The sequence below is a fragment of the Pseudopodoces humilis genome, chromosome 1 (genome assembly GCF_049639895.1).
Source record: "Pseudopodoces humilis isolate 2021_Gansu_Grassland_sample_001 chromosome 1, ASM4963989v1, whole genome shotgun sequence".
Taxonomy (NCBI): domain Eukaryota; kingdom Metazoa; phylum Chordata; class Aves; order Passeriformes; family Paridae; genus Pseudopodoces; species Pseudopodoces humilis.
In genome coordinates this window covers 100,690,832-100,703,308 of record NC_142200.1, presented here as the reverse complement: position 1 = coordinate 100,703,308, position 12,477 = coordinate 100,690,832, and the positions used below count along the sequence as shown (strand labels likewise).

The following is a 12,477-nucleotide window of genomic DNA, read 5'->3' as shown; positions in this document are numbered from 1 at the left end:
TCAGTAAGTGTTTGGACAATATTCTTGGGAACATGGTGTGACTCTTGGGGTGTCCTGTGCAAGGCCAGGAGTTGGACTCAATGATCCTGATGAGTTGCTTCCGACTCAGCATATTCTGTGATTCTGTAAACAGTGTAAAGCAAAGAGAAAGATAATCTGTGTAAAAATGCATCCATTTTCTTCAAGGACACTCTCTAGAAGTAGCACGATCCAAGGTTTAAATAAAGCTCTTGAGTGATAACCCTAGCTCTGCTACTAACACTCCGCCCAAGGCAAATTATTTTACATCTATAAAATGGAAATGATAGCTACTAACCTGCTTTACAGGAGATTTGCAAAGATAAATTAGTTAATGTGTGCAATATTTTCAACATGCAAAGTGCCATAAAGCTCCATGAATTTTTATCTCAGCCCTTGCTTTAAAACCTGAGTGAGGAGTCATAGAATACAAACTACAATGCAAAATACAGTCGACAATCTCAAACACCATGCAAAATCTGAGCAAACCAGATTGTAAAACTCCGCTAATTCATCTCTAATTAATTTCTTCTCTTCCAGTAAAAGGCCTGCCCTTTAAAATCCCTTTTGCAACTCGCAGAGAAGAGCAGCATTGTCATTGAAGAATGGTTGCTGATAATTTTTTTTGAGGGACAAATGCTGACCCACTCTTGATGGATAATGAAAAGCAACAGTTTTTTTATGTAAAGAAAGGATCCAGCAGCAGGGATTTTTTTTTATTCTTGAGAGGATTTTGAAACTCTATTCTGTTTCGAGGGAATGTGGAAGAGATAGGAGAATTAATCCTGCTTTTTCCACTGGTAGGGAAATCAGTTATTCATCCTCTTAGAGTCACTTCTCTCCATGTGTGGCAAAGTAACCAGCTCAGGGGGACAGGCAAGTGGTGGTGAGCAACTGCAGTCAAATTCTGCAATCCAGAAGTATCTTCATGTGGAAGAACTAGCAGACTACATGATCTTCACTTCATAGGTCAGCATGTTTATGTTGAATATATAGAAGACAAGATATATATTTATATACATATATACACATACTATAAAGCAAGCAAATCAAAAGAAAGCTGAAGACAGATGTTGCATTGAGTATTTTCACTATGAACTATCAATTTAAAAATTGGTGATCTAGAGGTTGGCCTTTGTTCCACGACCTTTGATCCATGCACACATGCAGCCAGTAATAAAATTTTGCAACATGAATATTGCATGCCCTTGGTAAAATTCATGTTTGCTTCAAAGGAGTTATACCAAAGGCAATCACTGGGTATATGACCAGCTGTTTAGGGAATATGTCATGTTTGAATTCAAACCATTTCAGAAATTGCTCAGTTGTGTAAAAAAGGCCTGAAATTCCTGCCTGTGGTAAGCTTCTCAAACTTCAGTCTTAGAGTTCCTTTACATGTCTCATGACCTTGGCAAGCAGAGCACAATGCTACAAAAGTAACACATTTGTGCTCCAAAGGTGGGAGGGTGGAATTTACGGCAGCTTGCTGTGCAGCTCCTTCAGCAGTATTGCACTGCCAGCAGCAGATGAGAGTCTCCTGTAGTGGAAATCTGCAGCGTGGGAAAAAAATGTAGAGGGGAATTTGCCTAGTCTCCCCTTGCTCACCCTGTCAGCAATGAAGGAGGTGTTTAGTTAGGATCGAACAATTGAATTTATGTGCATTTATGTAAGGGCAGTACTTGATTGGGGAGGGTGGGGAGGTAGGTTGGTGAAGTAAGTATGAAATGTTCCTGCTCAGTATAGCAGGTAGAATCACAAAAATTCTGCAAAGCAAGTATTTGGTCTTCAGCATGTTAGGACAAGATTTGGACCAATTTCTCCACTGAATTAATATGCAAAAATGTTTTGGGGTTTGTTTTTTTTTCCCCTATGTTTGGTTTTCATTTGTCACTTTGAATCCTTTCTTCTAATAGATTTTAAAAATCCTATTGCCTTCTACAGTGGTAGCTTGATACCCAGTGCATGTATAAGGGCACATTTTTATTTATTATTTACCTACAGAACTTATTTGAAGTTCATTTCTTGCCTTAATTGCATTTCCTTTACTATAATGCAAGCTGTCATCAGTGTGTGATGAGGATGCTTTGCAAATCTTCCCTCCCTAGAAGCTGATCTCTTTTTCCTAGGTCTCTGTCACTTTAAAGATCCTCCTATTTTTCTAAATAAATGAAAATGAACTATATACACATAGTGTTTATGAAGTAGCATTGTGTGAGATTCTTTGAAGAAAATTTGTACTAATATTGTATTGTAAGCTCAGGTTCTGCCCTCAGTTACAGCCATGAAACCAATCATATGAATAGAACTCCTCGGATGTTATTAATGTCTGAGTTTACTTCAAAATACATCTTTCACATTGTTTACAAAATATAATCGAACCAGAATATCAGCTACAGCACGTGAAAGCTGTCTTGTAATGCAACACATCTTGATAAATTATTAAAGGCATGTGGTCAGGCATCGGGCTTTGAGCTAGGATGTATAAATGGGATGGTAGCTTTCTTTGCCTAGTTACGACAGTGGCTAGTCAAACTATCAGAAAAAAAAGATTTTACAGAGGAATTTGGGTGGTAGGACAAGGGTGATGCATCTCTCAGAGAAGCATGCATAACAGAGAAAAGTCAAGGTACATTCAGTGGCTATTTTGCAACCTATTGTGTTCCAGTGCCCTGTGAGCCATTTAGCACGGAATTTCCCAGACCTCACGCCATCATTGTCTTTAGTTCTGGAGTTCCCACTTAATCACATCAGTTTTAAGTCTTCATATCCTATCGGCTGTGTAACCTAAGCCCTCACAAGAAGCTTTATGAAGAAATTACCACCAGCGTTCAGCAAGTTTGAAGTGTTGAATCATGATTTACTCGGAGAAACCCCGGTCCAGACAAGTGGCACGTCTATGTCCTATTTACACACCTGAGTGACAAGACAGTGCTTCCTCCCACTTTCCGGAGAAACAGCCTGTTAAAAAAACACAGGAATATTTTAATAAATACTGAATAGCTTGGTTTTTCCTCGTGCAGGAAAGGAGCACCATACAGGTACTCTTTTTTCCTTAATGTCTCTGGATGTACTTGTAGCACCTCAGAACACTTGTGCTGTTTTGTGTTTATTAAGTAACTTGCTACGCGGAGCAAGGAGCACTTTCTCAGTGCTGGTGGCAGGGGAATAGAAGCGGTGCGGGCAGACGTGGATTTTGTTATCCGTGTGCTAAATACGCGTTAAAAGTGCGCTGCTTCATTCCAAGCACACACTTGGCCTTACAAGTATTGGGAATAAAATGACCAGAACGAGAGCAGGACTATCCGCAGAGGACGAGTGGGCTCCGCACATTTCGGGGGGGCAGAAACGAAGCCGGAGCTCCGGAGATGCTGCTCCCCGTAAAACGCCTCAGTTCTCCCGCACTCCCCTCTGGCGCTGCGACGGGACAGCTCTCCCTGAGGAACGGGACGGGACGGGACAACGCTTCTGCTGCAATCCCCACGGAACACCCGCACTGCCGTAAAACCTCTGCCCCCCGCCACTCCCGGGCGGGGACACGGAAGGCAGAAGCTGCGTTAAGGCCACGCCGCTTTTTTGCGAGCAGTGGCGCAAATGCACGCTCATGCCTTTGGCAGCTGCCGGCCAGAAACTGCCGGGAAGTAGAAAATCCACACGTACACACCCTTCCGAGCAAGGAGGAACGGCTAAACTATCTCGTCTCCGCTCCCACCTCCTCTTATCCTATATTCCGGGACAGGTGGGGTGCCCGCCCCTTCTCCACCTGGGCGGGGAAGGCGCTGCCGGTTTCTCCTCCCCTCTCCTCCTTGCTCCCTCCCCATCCTCCTCCTCCTTGGCGTCCCCAGAGGGAGCCCCTGCGCTCCGCGACCGAGTGGAGAGCGCAGCCGGGCGCACCCCGTCCCACAGCCGGCTCCAGCCGCTCCGCAAGCCCTTGTGCACCCGCCGCCGCCTGCAGCAGGAGGAGCAGAGCTGGGAGGAGGAGGAGGAGGAGGAAGGCAGCTGCCCGCCCGCAGCGGGGCACGCACGTGGGCGCGCAGACCTCGACGGCCGCCCTCCAGCATGCTGCTCGGAGCCGCGCAGGGCAGAGCGCCGGAGAGGAGCTGATCGCTGCGGCGGGAGAAGAGCAGAGCAGAGCAGAGCAGGAGCGACTCCGCGGCATCCTCCCTGCGCCCGCCCCGCCCGACCCCCAGGCCCTCCGCCGAGGGAGCGGCGGTCCCGCAGCATGGGCGGCCGCAGCCCCCTCGCTGCCGCCGGGCCCCGCGGCGCCGCTGTCCTGGTGCTGCTGCTGGGGCGCCTCGCTCTCTGCCTCGCCGTGGAGGGAAAGAAAGGTAGGGGAGCGCCGGGGTCCCGCCGCCCTTTGCCGGCCGCGTCCCGGGGGAACAGGGAGCCGGGGCTGCGGGCGGCTGCGTGCCGCGGCCTCCCGTGGGGAGAGGAGGAGGGAAAGTCCCAAATACTTATTTCCCTAAGAAAAAAAACCAAACCAAAACAAAAAAACTCACCCCAAAAGCAGAGAGAGAGGAGAAACGGGGAGAAAACCAAACCTATAGCAGCGACCACGCAGCCCTGACTTCCTGATTCTTGGCTTATTTTCTTTTGTGGGGGTGGAGGAAATAAAAGGGAATAAGCCTTGGCACATCTCATCGGCTGTGCTTCTCTCCTTTAGTGTTTCTTTTTTTTCTTCTTCCCCCCTTCCCACCTTGCCCAGTCGCTCTCCGGAGAGCGCTCCCCGGCTCAGCCCAGCGCTTCCCTGCACGGTGGCGGCGGGGAAAAGCCGCGGGGTTCCCGACTAAGCAGCGCTCCGGTAACCCGCTGCCGCTCTGACCCGGCCACCTCCGCTTGTCCCGTTCAGAAATAGTCATAGTAATAATAGAAAGAGGTGTACGCCTGGGGAGGGGTGGCTGAAAAGAAGGGAAACTTCGTGTGCGTTCCGGTGCCCCAGTTATCAGAAAGAGGAGCGATTTATCCCTGCCCGACCCGGCGCGAAGGAGCCGCCGTCCCGTCTCTGTTCCGTCCCTTTCCCGTCCCGTCCCGGCGCTGCCAGCCCCGGCGCTGCCCGCCCGTCCCGGCGGTGCGTGGGAACAGCACGGCAGGGCTGGCTGTGGGGCCGGGCGTGGGGCTGCCGCCGATGCTTGGGCTTTCCTGCTCTATTGGAGAAGCTGTCTCAGAGGGTGAGAAGAAGTTTCTGGCCGGTCAGACCCGTCGCTTTTTCTCTGTGTGTGGTGTTCTCTTTTGTGAGTTTGGAGAGCAGGCCCCGGCTGCTGTTCCAGCCGGCGAGCAGTCCTCTTTATCTTGGAAATCTGCCAGCCAGAGGAAAAAATGCAGATTTGGGTGGTTTGGTTTTTCTTCTTTTTCCTTTGATTCTTTTTAAAGAAAAAGCGGGAGAAGAGAACTATTACTTTCTAGAAGGGCTGACTGCATGGCTTAGAGCAGCTGAGAGTCTTTCGTGACTGTGGACTGTAAAGCCGCCCTGAAAGTGAGGAACACCCCATCCAAAAGAACTAGTTGCACAACCTTTAAAAAGCGGAAAGATTCTCTTGTTCCATAAATCAAGTTCATACCTGTTGTTGATGTAACATGGGCAGTTTTTCTTTCCCGGTTTTCTTTTTATTTATTTATTTTTCCTCACCCTTTGAAGCCGATGAGAAGTAAAGTGCCTCCCATCTGCTCTGCCTGTCTTTTGAGATGCAGTCTCAGGTGCACATGTCCTATATAATATGTGAAGAGTGAGGAGAAATACCTTGTTTGTAATGTTTAATTCTGCGTCTCATGATCTTAGGAGGTTGCTAGTTTTTTGAGGACTACTAAATAATCAAAAGCTGCATGATAAATCCAGTAGAGGTTACCCTCAGGACGTTGTGGCAGAAAGTAACTGTTCCTCTGGTAAGAGCTGGAGGCTCAGTGGCAGAGATGAAGGCAGACGGATTTCTTCAGAAAGCATTTATCAATTGATTTGACTTTATTAGTTTCTCCCCACACTTGAAGACAAGCAAGAAAATTACTTATAGGCACAAAATGAAGCAGCATCTGAGAATGGTGAGATACTGATTTCAAGCAACAGGTCCAGCAGGTAATAGAGGATCAGTGTATGTTGGGGACTGCCTCCTTGTTAAAATGATAAGAACTAGCATCACAATTCAGAGAAATGCTGAAAGAAAACTTGCTGTCATAAATAAATGTAACACTTCTGCAAGTTCAAATTGCATGTGAAATGACACTTCTTAAAACTTCAGCCTGAGTTGTTCTATTATCAAAAGGAGATGCCTGAAAAAAATAAAAGGCACCTAGGCAACTGTTAGGAGAACATCAGAATCAGCCTATAAAATCCAATCAACATAATGTTTGAATGGAAATTTAAATACAACTGTGTCTTCTCCCAAAACTGTAGAATTAATTTTCTTGAAGATGGATGAGGAAAAACTCATTTTGTTATAACACTGTGCTCATTATGATACAAAAAAAAAGCCTAATTGAACATACTCCAGGACCAAACAGCATTGCTCAAAAGTGAAGTACTCTCACCTCAGGGATCAATACCCGCCCCTACTACCTGCTCTGATGTTGACCCACATTAAGCACAGTGGAACTAATCCAGATTTCCACTAATGTACCCTGGGAGGCCTAATTGGTGGTACCTGAGATAAATACCTGTGATAACTGGCATGCCACTTATGCTGGATGCATTTGACCCATATCCTTTTTGTGTGCCAGTGCTTGGCGACAGTGCTACGGTCCAGCAAATTGCTTTTTGTTGCTATATATTGGTTTTATATCTCTAGTTTAGGTCTGTAGCTGCAGCTGTTGTGGGGTGGGAGTGTGCTGCTCCATGTCAGGACAGGCGTGCCAGGCTGCTCGGGAGCTGCCGGAGTGGACTGTGGTGGCTTTCTGTACTTGGAGTCTTATACAAAGTACTAAGTTCTTTAAGGGTATTCATGTCCATGTGAAGTGAAAAACCTTTGTCTAATATCCTGTGCAGTGTTTACGTGTGGGTTCTGTGTGTATTTATATTGAGTATTGCTGCCCTTTACGTTGTCTTGTAGTTTCTGTGCTGTATATTATTCCCTGCTTACTTGTGGCAGATGTGTACAAGTAGACGAGTCTTTGTGGATTGTGGAGAGCTTGATTCAGCTACATGCAAGCATCTAGTGCCTTTTTAGCTGCACTCCAGAGTAACCTGGCTGCTGCTCTGTGGAGCAGAGATCTGACAGGAGAAGCCTGTGAGTTGTGCCTGCCATGGGGGCATCCCAAGAGCAGCGGGCTGCCCACACATCCACAGTTTGGCTGAGTTGGTACACTGTTGTCTCATTCCTGTATATTACCACTGACAGAAGTAGAATTTTCTGTGTGGATGTGAGCTAGTATGTTTGTGTAGGTATTCATTATGTGAGGTCTTGTCTATGCAACCATTTATTATTTTCTATTCTCCTTGGTAAATGACCAAACATTCCTGGATTTGTAAATTAAAATAAATCTGTGCAGTCTTGATGGTAAATACAGTTAGAGAAATGGAAACTTAGATACTGATACAGCTCAGCTTGGAGAGATAATAGAAATAAATAGTGTTGGGTGTAGAGCTGCTTTTACTCCAGTGCCTCAGTGTGTGAATGCATAAGAACAAAACCAAAAACCATCATTAAGATCAGCGAAGGGAAGGTAAAATGCTAGCAGTCATCTCCTTAATTCAGGCAATCTGCAAAATATAGTGACTGTGCAAAATTTTACGAGGGAGATTGGCCTCTCAGCAAGGTGTGTGTGTGGTGAGCAAACTAGATGCTGAAGTGCTACTAAATACAAATGTGTTATTTCTTGCATCAAGAGTATATTAAGAGATTTGCAGATAAATAGGAAATCAAGATCAATGCCCTGGAGACTTTACAATCAGAGTAGTCCGTTGTAATTTATTTGTTAATTTATAAAGAGAGACTTTTGGGGAGTGTCGCACAATGCCATTATGGTCCTCAGGGCTGACTTTTGCATTTAGGTATCCATGTATCACTGAAATCACTGGGTTATGCTAGCTTTAGCAGCAAGATAGCTGACTAGCCAAACCAGTTCCTTCAGAAAGTGTCCTTATCTTCCTTGAACACAAACTGCCTTTGCTTAATTGCTCTTCAGAAACAAGCCCGGTGGGAAGTTTACTTCATTTTCGGGAGGATGACAGTACCTGCATGGAATGGTTTTGCATAGAAACTGTTGATGTTACTACAAACTCTTGCTCTAGTCCAGGTTTCAGTAGTATGTGTGCATCAGAGTACAGTCACACTCTGTATGTGAGTGGATTATCCCAGAAAGAACTGATACTCAAAATTGGTGTCAGCATGTTACGTTACAAACACCAGCATTTACAGGTATGAGAACTTGTGTTAAATCTCATGTTAGACTTGGATCTGTATTGCAAAAGGGTTTGTGTAACACAAATTTGACTTGTAGAACTTTTATTTGGGAGCCAGAACTGGCTGTACTCAAAAAAGCATTTTCTGACTGTTCTATATTAGGAACGCTTCCTGGGATGACCTGGCTGACAAACCTTTATAAATCTAGACTGGTCAAATTATGCAAAAATATTACTTGCTAGGTAGAATAATTGCCATTTTGGAATTCTGTGAATTACATTAGGCATCTTCTAATTGTTTTTATAATTTCTCAAACCTCTGTTCTGCTGTACAGATCTCCTCGGACATCTACTAGTGGAAAATGAATTTCTGTCAGTCAGGGCTCATCTGGCATAAGAATCACATTCAACTTAGCTGGGAAATGACTAGCTTTATCAGAAAAAAAAAGTTCTTAGGAAATGCAGCAGAGCTGTTATTTGTTTCTCAGTGGAAGGATCGTTCTCACTTTTTGGTTCCTGCATTTGCTTTGTGGCAGTTGTAGGAGGTGTGTATCCTGCGATGAACACTCGAGCAGAGCTTCTGCAGTGACAGGGGTAGTTGCCTGTCTCGCACTTGCCTTGAGGTCAGCTTGAGCAACACATCTTGCTCTAAGTGCAGAACTTGCCTCTCTGGGTCCTGAGCACCTGTGATAGGGACCATGGACAGGAGCTGTGTGATGCTGAGCTCTATGGCAGAGGAACAGGAATAGTAATGAGGGGCCCTGGGATGCACCCTTCAAACAAGGCTTCTGCAGTGCCACACACCTCTGGTGATGAGGGTGGTCTAAGAGCTGTGTCGGATGTGACACATCAAAAGTCCTCTGTTCCTGAGAACTTCTGCTACTCTTGGCTTTAGAGAGCTTGTGAAATGCATGAGGACATGGAGAGCCTGCACTATGGGTTTATGTAGGTGTTGGTAGAAAGTGTTCAGATGAATTATGTTTTTCCAGGGGTTAATGGTACACAGTGTGGAAATCCGCTGCTTGATGTTTTGTGTGGACTTTGACAGTCCTTGTTCAGCTTAATACAGTACATACTGATCCTTTTAGGTACATATGGATTTGACCTTCTCCTGTGCCCCTTCTTCCAGGAACTTCTAGGAGCACTATTAGTAGGTACAGTATGAGACTTAGTGGTGTTTCAGTCCATTCTGGTTATGTTACTTCTTGCCTTCCAACTATGGCAAAAAGAATTGTAATGCTTCCTTTTTTATGGCTGAATTCTGCTGACCTAACAGTATTGAGTAATAGTGTATTTTTTTTTAATTTCAAAAATAGTTACAGAACATTTGGCATTAGTATGTGCAGAAGAAGTCATTCTTAAAGGAAATGTGGGAAAAAAAATGTGCTCCTCTGCACAGAGAAGTTGGAGTAAAATAAATGTCTATTTCTGCTGAAGCAAGATGTTATTTATTAGGAACTGTGACATGACTTTGTAGTCTGTCTTACAGGGGGAATGTGTAGGTGTGGGTATTGTGCTCTCTATGCTTAATGTTACTGAGGGTTGCTCAAAGGAAGAAACATGAGAAACCTACCTGTGAGATTGTGTGTTTAAACAGGAAATCTTTCTGATGACCAGAGAGAAAAGATGTGGGAAATGTGGGTTGGCCATTGAGCTAACAAGTGCAAGTGCTACCACACCTTTTAACGTTATTTTTTAACGAACAGAAAGGCATAGTTAGGAGAGAGACATGCTGGATTTATATATCCCATAGGGATGTGTGAGCTTTCCTTTGGAAGCTCCAGTGCAAAGTGTGTTTTGCCTGTTGACAGATCCGTGCAAGGCAGATGCAGGGATTCTCCTTCTGCCAGCGTTCCTTCGTCTGCCCAGCACATCTGCGTACATGAAAGTAAACAACTACGTGTTCACATGCATGTTCTACTTGCAGAGTGCATTGAATCTCATGGGTGGCTTTTGTTTGTTTCAGTGGGTGAAGAGGGAAAAAAAAACCCTAGAAAAAAAGAAAAATTTCCAGTCATACTGAAACAAGTATGTTGGGGTGGTTTTACTGAAGTGAAGAGGGAAAAAAAAAAAAAGGCAACAAAACATCGAGAAAAAAGCCCTGTTTTAATATAATCTGGAAGATCAAATTTGACTTGAGACGATTTCTTTTCAAGTTGGGTAAGAAGCTAAATGAAATGGTGTTTGAAATGAAAATTTGCAGGTTTATTTTGAAAATACCAGAATACCACTTGATTTTCTTATACCTCCCTCCCACTTAGTTTTTTTGGCCAAGGCATGTTTGCGGAGCTTGGCTCAAAAAAATAAGGTTTTGGGAGTGAGGTAAACTGTCATTTGTATACGCATTAATAGTTCTGCTCTGATCTCTGTGAACACTGAGTTAAATGAAGCCCAAAATGCTTGTGATCACTTTTTTTCTATTTTCATAAATTGAAATAATGAAATAGTAAAAATAATGAAATAGAGGTAAATAAGTATGTTTAAATTAAAGGAAGCTTGGTATCCATTACCTCCCTGGCATCAGCGTGCTGGGTGCTTAAAGCGTACATCGGTGAGCTCCAGAGGAGGAGCCCAAGGCTTGCAGGCTCGTTGCTGGAGGTGCAGGAGCAGGCGGGCCGGGGCTCTGAGCAGGCAGGGTGACACTGCCGAGCAGTAGCAATGCCCCAAGGGCCAGCAACGCTTCTGTGTGGGTTAAAAGCCTTCTTGTCTAGCGGTTACCTCTCTCTGGTTGCTTTACCTTGCAAAGGTGCTGTGTGAAAGGTGGGTAGCCTCCCCGGGAGTATCCACCACTGGAAAAGTGGGGGATTTGCCAGCGCCCTTCATCCCAAACTGGAAAACTGTAAATATTCAGGACTAGCAAAGGCAGTCATGCCAGAACCTCTCTGCCAAGGCTGATGGCTCCTTCCTGGGTGCAGAGATCAGTAGGGTTGGATGAGTCGGCAGGGACGGTGCCAGACAGGATGTTTTCTGGGTAAGAGGTGGAAGGAAGAAGAAGAGGATATAAACCAGCTGTCTTGATGACAGGATAGTAGTATTTGAGCTCTGGCTTTTATAAGAAGAAAATTATCACTTTGTGGGAGCGGGGTTTGTATGTTTGGTAATCAGGACATGGTGGCATAATGCCTCCCTGCCTTCCCATCCCCAGATTCTACAGTAAATATGAGGATAACCAGGAAAGCCCTGGAAATCAGCCAGTCTTGGCACTGGGGCACTGGGAGCTCACACAACACTTTTCCTAGATAGGGAAAAGTATTGTTTTACCTATCGTGATTCAAGGGATCGAAGCCACAGACACTTTGAATGCTTGCCTGAGGCAGCACATCTGGCCACTGATGGAGTTGCCTGCTACTATTTTGGCCTCTCACCGTCTCTTGGTTCTAGAAGACAGATGTCTGCTAGGGAGAGCAGGAGCCTCCCTTGGGATGAAAGAATGTAGACCCCCTCCCTCCGAATTATTATAATTGTGAAGTCAAGGGGCTCTCAGGCAGAGATCTGGGGATAGGAATAACAGTTCTTTACTGGTATAACCAGGCAAACAAACAAACAATAACTACAGCAATAACAAGAACACAGAACCAGGGACCCCGGGACAGCTTTCTCGGCTGAGATGGGATGGAGGAGAGGTTTAGTTTTTCACAAACCCCTCGGGCAGTCAGTCCCGGTGCTCCTGCAGGGCTCCGAGGAACAGTCGGCTGGAAACAGCAGGGACGAGCTGAGATCCTGGGCTGGTGGATGAGGTGTATCAGCAGGGATGAGCTGAGATCCTGGGCCGGTGGCTGAGGTGTATCAGCAGGGACGAGCTGAGATCCTGGGCCGGTGGCTGAGGTGTATCAGCAGCTCCGCGGCGGTGCCTGGCACTGCCACACGTCCCGGCAGGACAGGGGGTGCGAGGCCACCAACAAAGAGGGGAGAAGGAGAAGAAGCAGCAGCTCTGTCTGGGTGATGGCGAAATTCCCTTCTCCCCACCGCAACAGCTCCTCGCCCAAAGTGTCCTATTCCGAGGCTGAAGAAGCCGCCAAACTGTCCCCACCCTCCTTTTTTCCTGCCCCCTTCTCCCCCTGGGCCCGGCCAAACTCTTTGTCTATTGTCAAGCACCCACCAAGTACCCGCAGTTAGGTTTTTCCCCCCGCAAC

At 45.8% G+C, this 12,477-nt stretch overlaps 1 protein-coding gene across 2 annotated transcripts in view; it reads left to right on the top strand.

The window, feature by feature from the left end:
- The first annotated feature begins 3,875 nt into the window (after positions 1–3,875).
- Positions 3,876–12,477, top strand: part of EGFR (epidermal growth factor receptor) — a 159,053-nt gene continuing 150,451 nt past the window's right edge. For both annotated transcript variants that reach the window (XM_088063010.1, XM_005519095.3), the window contains exon 1: positions 3,876–4,343. In XM_088063010.1, coding sequence (XP_087919136.1) covers positions 4,238–4,343 — 106 coding nt within the window. In that variant the 5' untranslated portion in view covers positions 3,876–4,237. The remainder of the gene's footprint in view (positions 4,344–12,477) is intronic.